A 10,143-nucleotide genomic window follows, 5' to 3' on the forward strand; every position below is an offset into this window, starting at 1 on the left:
CAATGTGTATACTCAGTCCACATGCACTGGGTTGATCTACCCTGAGGCCCTCAGGCAAAAACAAATCTGAAACAATATGTTACATTACATATGCGTTGGAAAACACGGTAATTTGATCGCAGTTTAAGTTAGTCGCCGGTCAACATTGAGAAATTACAAAGAGCTGTCATGTTATGAGTTTAAGCTAATCAGGGGCGTTTTTTCTACACCTCGAGAATACAGATGTTTCGACTGACGTCACCCAAGGTGTAGAACGAGTGACGCGGAATCGTGTTTCCTGTTTCTGTGTAACAAATATGGCGTCTCCCATGGCCACGTCAGATTAAAGTTTGATTTATTAGGTTATCAAGCACGTCAGGGCAAAATGACTGTGTTTCTATGGCCTTTTCCCCAAAATATTTAGGGTTATATCATCTGTGGATTGTGTTTTCTTTCAACTGTTGTTATCCCAGGTTTATTAGATTTAAATAGCAGTGAATTATGCACATGAATTCGTCCTACACTTCATCATGAGGCCTTACACGTGACTTGCGCGAAGTACATGCATGTAGGCACATATCCACATTTGCATAATGGCCCGGTAGTCTTATGTTTTATGCCGCCACTCAAGTTTTATGTACCTTGATGTTAATTAGATCGGAACAAAATTTTTAAGAAAACAACGCTTTACACATGTGGCGCTGGCTCAGCATTGCTCGATGCGAGACCAATAAAAACGGAAATATAGTCTAGGAAATCCATCGATTAACTCGTACCTTTCTCTTGCGCGGAATCATGGGTAGTTAATGATACGCATGCTTCAAGCCCATAGCAACCATCAAGCGACTTAAATAGTAACCAGAGGTTGCATATGGCCTCAAAACATTAACATCGACGAAGATTTGGGAAGTCTGAAGACTAGGTACCCATCAGCATGGATTCTGACAGCTTATACCTGGATATTGACTTCGTAGGAACTAGCGGAATAATTCTCAGCCCCGAACAGAAGGCTGCGTTACAAACGTCGCTGGTGATCTTGCGGAATGAAAATAAGTTCAGCAAAGTCTACCTTTGGGGTAAAATATTGGGCATAAAAGAGGACTATTTCATAGCTCAAGGAACCGGCAAGGATGAATTTGTTGGTAGAAAAACATTTTACAGGTAGGTCGTGTAATTCCGTATTGGTTGATATTTAATTATCACCTGCGAAGATTATTAATTGCAAAAATTAAGACACCGCATCTGATCACAGCTTGAATTTGCTGGAATTTTAACAAATATATTTAATCATTCGTATCAGTAGCAAGCACATTCTTAGTAAACACAGGCACAGCTGCTATTATCTCGCTGGTTTGGGTGTGGAGTCAGGAGGTTTCTTCAGGTACTAGGTGAAGGGCAATGGTTTACTACAGCTTTGCTAGTTTCTCTACTCTAACTCTACCTATAAACCTGACTGTCGTTATGTTTAAATGAAAACTGTTTGAATTCAGTCTTAAACACAAATGTATTTAAAAAAGTAAATTAGTATTGGTGTCAATCAATTTACTATGGTATCACTGTCCACATCCATATTTCTTATCTGTAGCAAGGACTGTGTCCACTGGGGCCTATTGCCACCTCCAACACCAGAGATGAAAGCTCAAAGTAAGCTGGCCAAGGGGCGATTTACTGGCGACCCAGCCTATGAATTTGAACACACAGAAACGAAGAAGACTGGAGAAGGAGAGGATGCCACTGAAGAAGAGGAAACAGTAAGTTACATTTAAGAATGTTTATTACATATATGTTAACATTGAAATCTTAAAGATGTTCAAGGACAAGGGATCAGGCTCAGCCAGTTTGCAGGTTCCAGTTCAGCTATCACTGTTTCAGCTGTGGCTTAAAGTTAGGAGGTTTGTCAGGTACCTAAACAGAACATCATGGGACAATTGCAACCACATTTGCAAATGTTACCACCTTGAATATTTCACTATTTACCAAGCATATATAGACCAAAGTTTGCATGCTTACTCACTTGTTTTTTTTTATTTTTTAGTGGTCAGTCATGAAGACAGACAGATGATTCAAAGCGATATTTAGAAGACAATATTTTTATTAGTTACACATGAATTCCTTCTTGTTTCAGATTACAATCAAAGAAGAGGACCGACTGTCCACTGTAATTGCTGAGATTGATGAAGATGTGAAGATTGTTCCAAGAGCAGCCTTTGTCAAGTATCCAACTGGACAAGTGGTGGCAAACAGAAGCTTTGAAGGTACTGCAGGGGATTTGACAATTTGAGCTCCACATTTCCTCAAAATGTACCTTTGCAAATTGGTTAAACAATGTCCCCCACTTACCTGATGTAGCCAACTAGTTTTGAGAAGTAACTTTATTAACACTTGCATTCATGTGGAGCTTCACGACAATTATTTGAAGGCATAGTGAGAAGATCAACTTTTCTGGCTTTTAATGGCAATTGGATAACTCTAATTACACTGAAATAATAAGAATACACCTAACTTGAGCTGGTCTGTAATCATGTTTTACTTCAAGGTCCTGTACTGGGAAACATCTATGAAAGACACATTCATTTTATTTATTCTTTTTACAGGATTAACGGTATCTGAGGCTTCCAAACTCGGTTCTTACATGCACTTCCGAGAGCCATACCGACTTAATGAGAAATCCCTGCTAGAAAAAGCAAACCTGGAAAAGTCAATAGATTTCCTAGACACCTTGGAAGAGGATATTCCTAGAGGTAAGAAGTGATATCATTCAGTATAAGTTATATTAACTTATAACAGGAAAAATTCATGTTTAACAGATGGTGCAAGGTTCTGGAGAGTTTGTTCGACATAAATTGTCTGGAATATCCTGTACATAGTTCAACACCAGCTGGACAAGTGGAAGATAGTAGGCATTATTCAGCAAATGATTTGCAGGGACACTTACTCATCTGTTTACTTAGTGTTGAAGCATTATTCTCTAGAATTCTTCATGTGTATGATAGGAACAAAGTTTAAGGATTGACGAAACAAGAAAACAATTGCAAGTACCTGAAATATACCTTACTATGAAGTGCTGTTGCTTTGACTGTCCTCAGATTTTTCACAAATGGAGAGGAGACATATTAGCCATGGCAGTATTTGAACTCACTCATTGTATGATTAATTGACCATGCCAGTCTTCATTGACATTAACATTTCTTTATGTATAACATTTATTTTAGGTTGTTCATTGAAAAAGTTTTTTTTTTTCCCCTGTGCAGGTTCTTGGAGTCTGCAGTTTGAGCGGGGCAGTGCGCTAGTCTCCTTGAGGAGTTTGCTCTGGCTAGGCTACACCTTCTACCATGTGCCTGGCTCTCGCCGCTTTGGCTCAGTGTACGTGGGGCTGGGAGAGAGGAACTTGGACCTCCCATTTATGCTGTAAGGTCACATACTGAACACTCTACAACTTAATCTGTGATTTACAGTTTCTGTTTCTGCATGACGACTGTTCATAGCATCCTCTGAGTTTATGTACATACAATTCATATGTCCTCATCTTATTTATGTCAATTAAACAATGTACCGGAAATTTTAACTCACAATTGGTTGTCATCTGTCTTTATAATTCGATTGGCATGAAATCATTTGATTGTATTTTACGCTCTACTCAAGAATATTTCACTTATAAGACAGCGGCCATCATTATGGTGGGAGGAAACCCATGATCATCGTTGCTGTAAGATCTTCCCATGTACGGATGGAGAGGAAGCCAGCATGAGCTGGACCTGAACTCACAGCGACCACACTGGTGAGAGGCTCTTGGGTCACTGTGCCGTGCTGGCACATTAACCATCTTGGCCCCTCCCTTTGTGAAATTAACAAGGCACCAGCAACATCCACAGCCATAAACAAAAGCACAGACCCCTTTGTAAGAGAAGGGGGCAAAATTCAATTATGATGTCTCCAGACAATCTTTTTCCACCTTTTACAAGCGTGTTAAATTTGGTGTCTTATCAAAAGTATAGACCCTAATAACTGTGCACAATGGTGTTTCTGCATGTATTCCTCTGAACAGTCCTGAAGAAATGGAAACAAAACAGCATAAGCAAATGTAGAAGACAACTAATAAATTTTATTACTACAAAAATACACGCAAACATTTACATAAGTTGGTAACGCTTGAATGGTTTAAAGTAGACATTGTATTGTTTCCACTTGTGCTGTGGTAGGACATCGTCTTCTCCATGTTCTCCTCCATGAGGTTTGGGCAGCAACCCTGCAGAAAGACACGGGAAGGTTACAGCTTAAATGTACCACAGCAATGATTAACGGAAAGGTTTTCTAAGTAATGGTGTAAGCCTTCACAGAGATTTGACTGCACATCAGCGCACATGAACAGAACACCTAATACATTTAGATGAGCTTTCAGGTCTATGCGGCAAAAGCCCAGGGCCCGGTTGGTTAAAACTGTTTCAGACTTAATACCAGATTAAACTTTTAAGCCAAGTCTCCAATTTTGTACTTAATCCAAAAATAATTGCATAACAATCTATTAAATATTAAGTAAATCTACTGCTCTTACACTTTGACCATGGACAACTACACTGGCTGCTGAATTGGGCTGAAATCTTACATATAATAGTATTAGCTAATACACCTTCAAACAACTGGGCCCTGGACTCTCCTCAGTTCTTTTGATCTGGATTTACCTTTGTCTCAGTTTTTGAGTACAAATAAAGGTGGTCCAGGGTTGTAATGCTTAATAACATTAACACAGGGAAGGTATGATTGTATGTCTACCTTTAGACTCTGATATCATGAAATGAGCACTGGAAACAATGATACAGCTTATTTCAACAGCTTATTTCATGTCAGGCTTAGACAATCTGAAAGCTTATGTGACCCAAAGCCCAGTTTTGTAGTAAAGGAAACCTGGAGAGGACAAATAAGCTAGACAGGTGTTTGGCATGGTGCATCCATACACATATGCAGAATGGGTCATGCAGGATAAACTAAAGTGCATGTCCATTTTAACATGTATAGGACACAATATTGTAGACCTGGGGAATGGCCCTGGATTTTATTTTTGGACTGTGAACTTGAGTTCATGTAAGGTTTCTGGTGTTGCAAAGTTTCACACAAAATTTGCTGAATTGTGTGTGTCTGTTACAAGACTTTTCATGTAGGTTTGTTTCTCCTGCAGTGAACAAATCCTGTCACATGCACTTACCACAGCTGTCTCACTAAAAGGCAAAGAAAAGACTAAAACAAAGTCTATATCAGATGAAAGATCATTCAAAATTGCCAGGGAAAAAAGGTGCATTTATTTTTTTGTAATTTGTTCAACATAGTAAAATGCATTTGAACATTTTATTCTATGGTGGTCTTTTCTGACCACATTGGGACCAATGACCAAAACGTCACATAAGGGTTTTCAGCTGAACATGCATAAGACTGCAACATTTTATGATTCAGAATGCATATACATACAGATCTATGCATGCATGCAATAATCTGACCTTGAAACATTATTTTTGGCAAAAAGAATGAATGTGACGTCACTGATACACTCTGGGTCACAACAGACAGGCCTCAACATAAGAGGCGATCAAACCGGCCAATCACCTGTTGATCTCTTAAATGTAAATTCAGGGGATAGAATTTTTGATCACCATGTTAACTCCAGGGGAACGATAATTTCATGTGTTGGCAAGTACAATAAACTTTCAGTAAGTTGCAAATAGCTAAATTTTTTTTACTTACAGGAAAATCCGCACAAACTTTATGCTGGTTTAAACAGAAAAAGAACTGATCACCAATGTTGGTAAAATGAAAATGGCTGCTTGTGTCAGTGAGCACAGACTACTTATATTTAATGTGACCTATGATTGGCTCAGCGAAGATTGCGTGACCAATGAAATGTTTTGTTTCATAATCCCAAATAAATGTTCACACCTCTGAGGAGTTTATGGACCCACATGGTTTGAAAAATGACTGCGAAACAAAATACCGACTGTACTTTAATGATTACAATTTTAATTAACACTACTACGATGTTAATATCAATCAAAGAACATTATTAAAATGAATACATGTACATGACAATTCTCTGTATGAGTTTTCTTTCTAACACGATCAAACCTGATTCTTATAATGAGGAAAACATATAGCTTGTACGTTGGGGCCCATTATCTTTAAACGGCAACGGGGATATATGTATCATCAAATACAGCCATAGATACAAGACCTTTCTGTAATCAGAATGTCAAGTTAACATGTGGGTTTGGGGTTCCCACACACCTTTCTAGAGGGTGATGACCCCTAGATTACAGAAAAGTCGGCAAAAAGAACGCACAATACAAGATTAGATGAACTATGTAAGCTAAAGGTGATCAAAAAAAGAGCAACAAGTGAACAAGCTGAAAATCCAGGAGAACAATTTTCCGATCCCCTCATTCATCCTTACCTGAGGCCTGACAGATGACCACAGAATCAGCTGTTTCACACCCTTTCACTCAGTTAGAAATATTCAAAGAAATAAATCCAAGTATTTTTCTGGACAGCTTTTAATGGTCATTCATCTGATGTATACTTTATTTTAGTGTTGTCTTTGGCTTTAATGTATTTAACATTCTCCTGCATACAAATGCTGATCTGGAATATTGCTTTGGCTCATCTTGATCTTTCATGAAGAGTGTGACAATGGAAGCATACCTGCACTGTAGGCCTGGTGAATCATACGTCTCATCTGGTACTCTTTCTTCCTGCAGAGTCCTGTTACATGGGCAGGTAGCAAATTGCCATCAGGGCCCACAAACTGGCTCAATATCAGCACATCCTGTCATCAACAGAAAGCAATTTTTGAGGCCAACAGCAAATACTTGTCACTCAAGAATTTTTCACTTATTCGATAGAGGACAGTATATTATGGATAGAGGAAACTGGAGTGCCCGGTGTAAAACACTCTGCTTTAGCAGGTGATACTGGCAGACTTTTACACGTGTGTCACATGTCATATTGGGGGATGGCTAGCAGTCTCCAGGAAATTTTAAGTCAAGACTACATGAGAGACCTGTAAACTGCTTATTGTCATCAAGGCCTCAAGAACAATGAATGCAGTTGAATCTTGAAAATTCCCAGCAATGACGAACACTTTCATTAGCAACAGAAACAATGTTAATGACTAAATTGTCAACAACAGCAAACACAATGACTTACATTGTCATCAACATAAATAAAATCCCTAACTCTGTGGTCAAACACCAAACATAATGATATGCTGTCATTGACAACAAATCAATTTGGGGGCCAAAATGAATTCCATACAAATTAGGTGGCAAAATGAAAAATTTGCTACAGTATATAGGCTTTCACATGCATCATTCTCGATAACGAAGCCAGGCAAACAGCTTGTAGACCCAGTTTTTCCAGTCCAGGAAGAAATTTGTGATTGATGATTCTGATTAATTAGCACTGACAATGTTCACCAACGAAATAACTTCACTCAGACATGTTTAACGAGTGAGTTGAACTGCTGAATACAGAATAAAATTGCTCAGCATGAGTTTTCACAGCAGTAAATTGATTTTTATTTTAGTGAGCCAGCTACCTTTAGGCTGGTACTGAAAACTAGTTTAGTAACTTATGATATTTAATAGATAAAACCATGTGGTACATCACATATTAAATATAATGTAGAATTATTAATTTCATAATCACACGTTGCTCACTTGCTTATTTACCTGGAGGTGAACTGCTACATTATTAATTATACCACAAGTATAGGCCTACGCATATGAACGATTTCATGCCTTAAACTTAACTGCATGAGTGCAACCACTGAAAATAGTACATGTATCGCACTACAAAATCAGTTCAAATTTCGCAGACGCTCAGGCCTTGTGTGAACTTCATAAACAGCGAACACCAGAAGAAAACAGAGTGACACAATGACTACATCTAACACAGTCATCAACGCAAACAATGACTACACATGTAAAGTCATAAACAACAAGAGAATAACTAGCACTGTCAATCATACAAACACACTAACATCATCAAAGGGAAATACAATGACTACATGTAACCCTGTTATCAACAAACACAATGACTATAAAGTCATCAACAATAACAGAATAACTAACCCTGTCGTCAACAGCTGAGCTAGCCAAAAAACTAACATGCAGCGAAGACACTGATTACTGTATACACAACAGTACTGACAATATCACAAGGGAGTAATAAATATGACATCAGTGGACAATGGTGAAGTTTTTGTTTAATTTGCATATTACACACTCACTGTGTATTCAACTTTAATGTCACACAAAGGGCAGGTGCCTGGTATCTGATGTTCCAAATGAAGTAAACGACCTGTTCTATCAGATTTTACATACTTCCCTTCAACCTATAAAAGAAAAAATACATAATGGTAGAAAGATTTCAAGATTTCAAGGGTATGCAAATTCTCGAAGAATTAATTCACAAAATGTCTTGGTTTCAACAGAAGCTTACATGATAAAGGTTCTGTACTTACTGTGATTGTATTGCCATCATGCGTTTCTTGAACTAAAATAAAGAAAAATATGAGTGCTGATGAGTAATCAAATAGGTGAAGAAAAATATGTAGAACAATTTTGTACATATTTCTCTTGGACAGGTGTCGCGTGCCTTTCTAAAAAATATTTCATTCTCATGGCAGCAGTCAAGTACATGAACATTGGCTGAGGAAACTGAGCATGGTGCTGAAGAAACCATGGCACCAGGTAACTCTCAAATTTCCTGCTGTAAACTGTAGCAGAGTCAAGAGAAAGAGGTGGACACAATATAACTGTTTTATAGTTCTGATCTCACAGAGTAATATATTCTATAGGACTAGATCCGAAAGCAGCTAATGCAGAACAGGCATTGATCACCAATCATAAATTTAATGGTGCAGATTTTTTTTTTTTACGTTTTATTTAGATTCTAAGTATTATGCCGATAAGCTGTCCTTTTTGTGCTCCTTGGTTCTGTAAATAAAAAATTAACCAATATTGATGCTTGTTGTCCATAAATATTTGCTCTCTGTTCATTCTGGAGTTCAATATCTATAAAGGCCAGTCACATTACATTTCTAGTCTCCTTCCTCCCCCACAACACTGAGGTGAAGACTACACTGCAAGCTGCAATGTCTTCTCCACTGCTTCTGCGACTGACAGGGTCTCTCACTACGCGTTAAGCAACCATAATTATGGCATATCCAACTATTTCTCAATTTACTAATCAGTATATTCAGGCTAACCCACACCACCTGTACTGTAACTCATTATTTCCTTTTTGCTCGAAATTGTCACAAAAAATGAGATTATCAAAAAGATAGTCGAAATACTGATAATGAAAAATGAAAATTGTTCTGCCACTCACACCAGTTTTCCAAAATATTCAGGCAAGGAATACAGGGATTTTGCAAAGAACGGGCTGTTGTCAAGTGATAAGAGTGACATTACTTCATTGAAAAGTCTCCTTTTCACAGCAAATATATAAGGAGTGAGTGAGTCAGCGACCAACAAATCATCAACCCAGTCTTTACAGCTGCCAGAATCAAGTGCAACTGGACTAAACTAACAGCGACGTTTGCACATGGAGGAGGCAACCTTAGTCCTCTACGCTCTGACTTTTTGTTAATTGTAGTTCTGACTTTGACAGCTGTTTGACACAGAGATCTGTCAAATGACCTGTAGAACACACCCATTCTTAACTGTGAAAATATTTAACACCGCGGAAAAACCAACATTGACTGGGAAAAATGTACATAACTCAGGATTACTGAGTGAATTATTTATTGCAAATCAGGATGAGCCTGTCAACTATGTGGATGAACAGTCACCTACACATATTCGCATCTGTGATGACGTTGACATTGGGCGAATGATTGGCAGATTGGCTTCAGCTTAACAACAACAACAACACAACAACACTTCAAAGACACTTACTCTCTCTCAGCGATTTAGAGGAGCTTGTTGAAAATTTTGCTGCCGATGGAAACGCACGTAGACATACAGGAACCTTATGGTTAATTGTGCACAACTGACATTTCAATAAATTCCATGTTAAAGTCAATGTTCTTGATTTATAAAAATTTTGTAGTGCCATGCTGCCTTACTAAGCTCACCTCCGGAATAGGAGAGTGCTCAATTCCGGTCATGGTGGTTT

The 10,143-nt window shown here is 38.2% G+C and overlaps 3 protein-coding genes across 3 annotated transcripts in view; 1 reads left to right on the forward strand and 2 right to left on the reverse strand.

Moving 5' to 3' along the window:
* Positions 1 to 10,143, reverse strand: part of LOC135467906 (proteasome subunit alpha type-3-like) — a 244,066-nt gene that overhangs the window by 116,617 nt on the left and 117,306 nt on the right. The gene's annotated exons all lie outside the window — the stretch shown is intronic.
* Positions 792 to 3,544, forward strand: LOC135468781 (radial spoke head protein 9 homolog). The gene is made up of 5 exons (XM_064747202.1): positions 792 to 1,140; positions 1,565 to 1,730; positions 2,105 to 2,234; positions 2,574 to 2,720; positions 3,231 to 3,544. The coding sequence occupies exons 1-5, from the start codon at positions 914 to 916 to the stop codon at positions 3,389 to 3,391; spliced, it is 831 nt and encodes a 276-aa protein (XP_064603272.1). The 5' UTR covers positions 792 to 913; the 3' UTR covers positions 3,392 to 3,544.
* LOC135469088 (large ribosomal subunit protein mL66-like) lies at positions 4,062 to 10,090 on the reverse strand. Its single transcript, XM_064747612.1, has 5 exons — positions 9,924 to 10,090; positions 8,486 to 8,517; positions 8,252 to 8,356; positions 6,664 to 6,787; positions 4,062 to 4,225 (listed from the first exon to the last, which is right to left on the reverse strand). Exons 1-5 carry the CDS (start codon positions 10,081 to 10,083, stop codon positions 4,110 to 4,112), a joined length of 537 nt encoding a protein of 178 aa, XP_064603682.1. The 5' UTR covers positions 10,084 to 10,090; the 3' UTR covers positions 4,062 to 4,109.

This window comes from Liolophura sinensis, chromosome 6, assembly GCF_032854445.1.
Source record: "Liolophura sinensis isolate JHLJ2023 chromosome 6, CUHK_Ljap_v2, whole genome shotgun sequence".
NCBI classification, from domain to species: Eukaryota; Metazoa; Mollusca; class Polyplacophora; order Chitonida; family Chitonidae; genus Liolophura; species Liolophura sinensis.

Coding starts and splice junctions, on each gene's coding strand:
- LOC135469088 (XM_064747612.1), bottom strand. CDS start 10,083: ATGGCACTACAAAATTTTTATAAATCAAGAACATTGACTTTAACATGG. Junction 8,357..8,485: donor ATGATGGCAATACAATCACA/GTAAGTACAGAA, acceptor TTTCTTTTATAG/GTTGAAGGGAAGTATGTAAA. Junction 4,226..6,663: donor TCACCAGGCCTACAGTGCAG/GTATGCTTCCAT, acceptor GTCTTTCTGCAG/GGTTGCTGCCCAAACCTCAT.
- LOC135468781 (XM_064747202.1), top strand. CDS start 914: ATGGATTCTGACAGCTTATACCTGGATATTGACTTCGTAGGAACTAGC. Junction 2,235..2,573: donor GGCAAACAGAAGCTTTGAAG/GTACTGCAGGGG, acceptor TTCTTTTTACAG/GATTAACGGTATCTGAGGCT. Junction 2,721..3,230: donor GGAAGAGGATATTCCTAGAG/GTAAGAAGTGAT, acceptor TCCCCTGTGCAG/GTTCTTGGAGTCTGCAGTTT.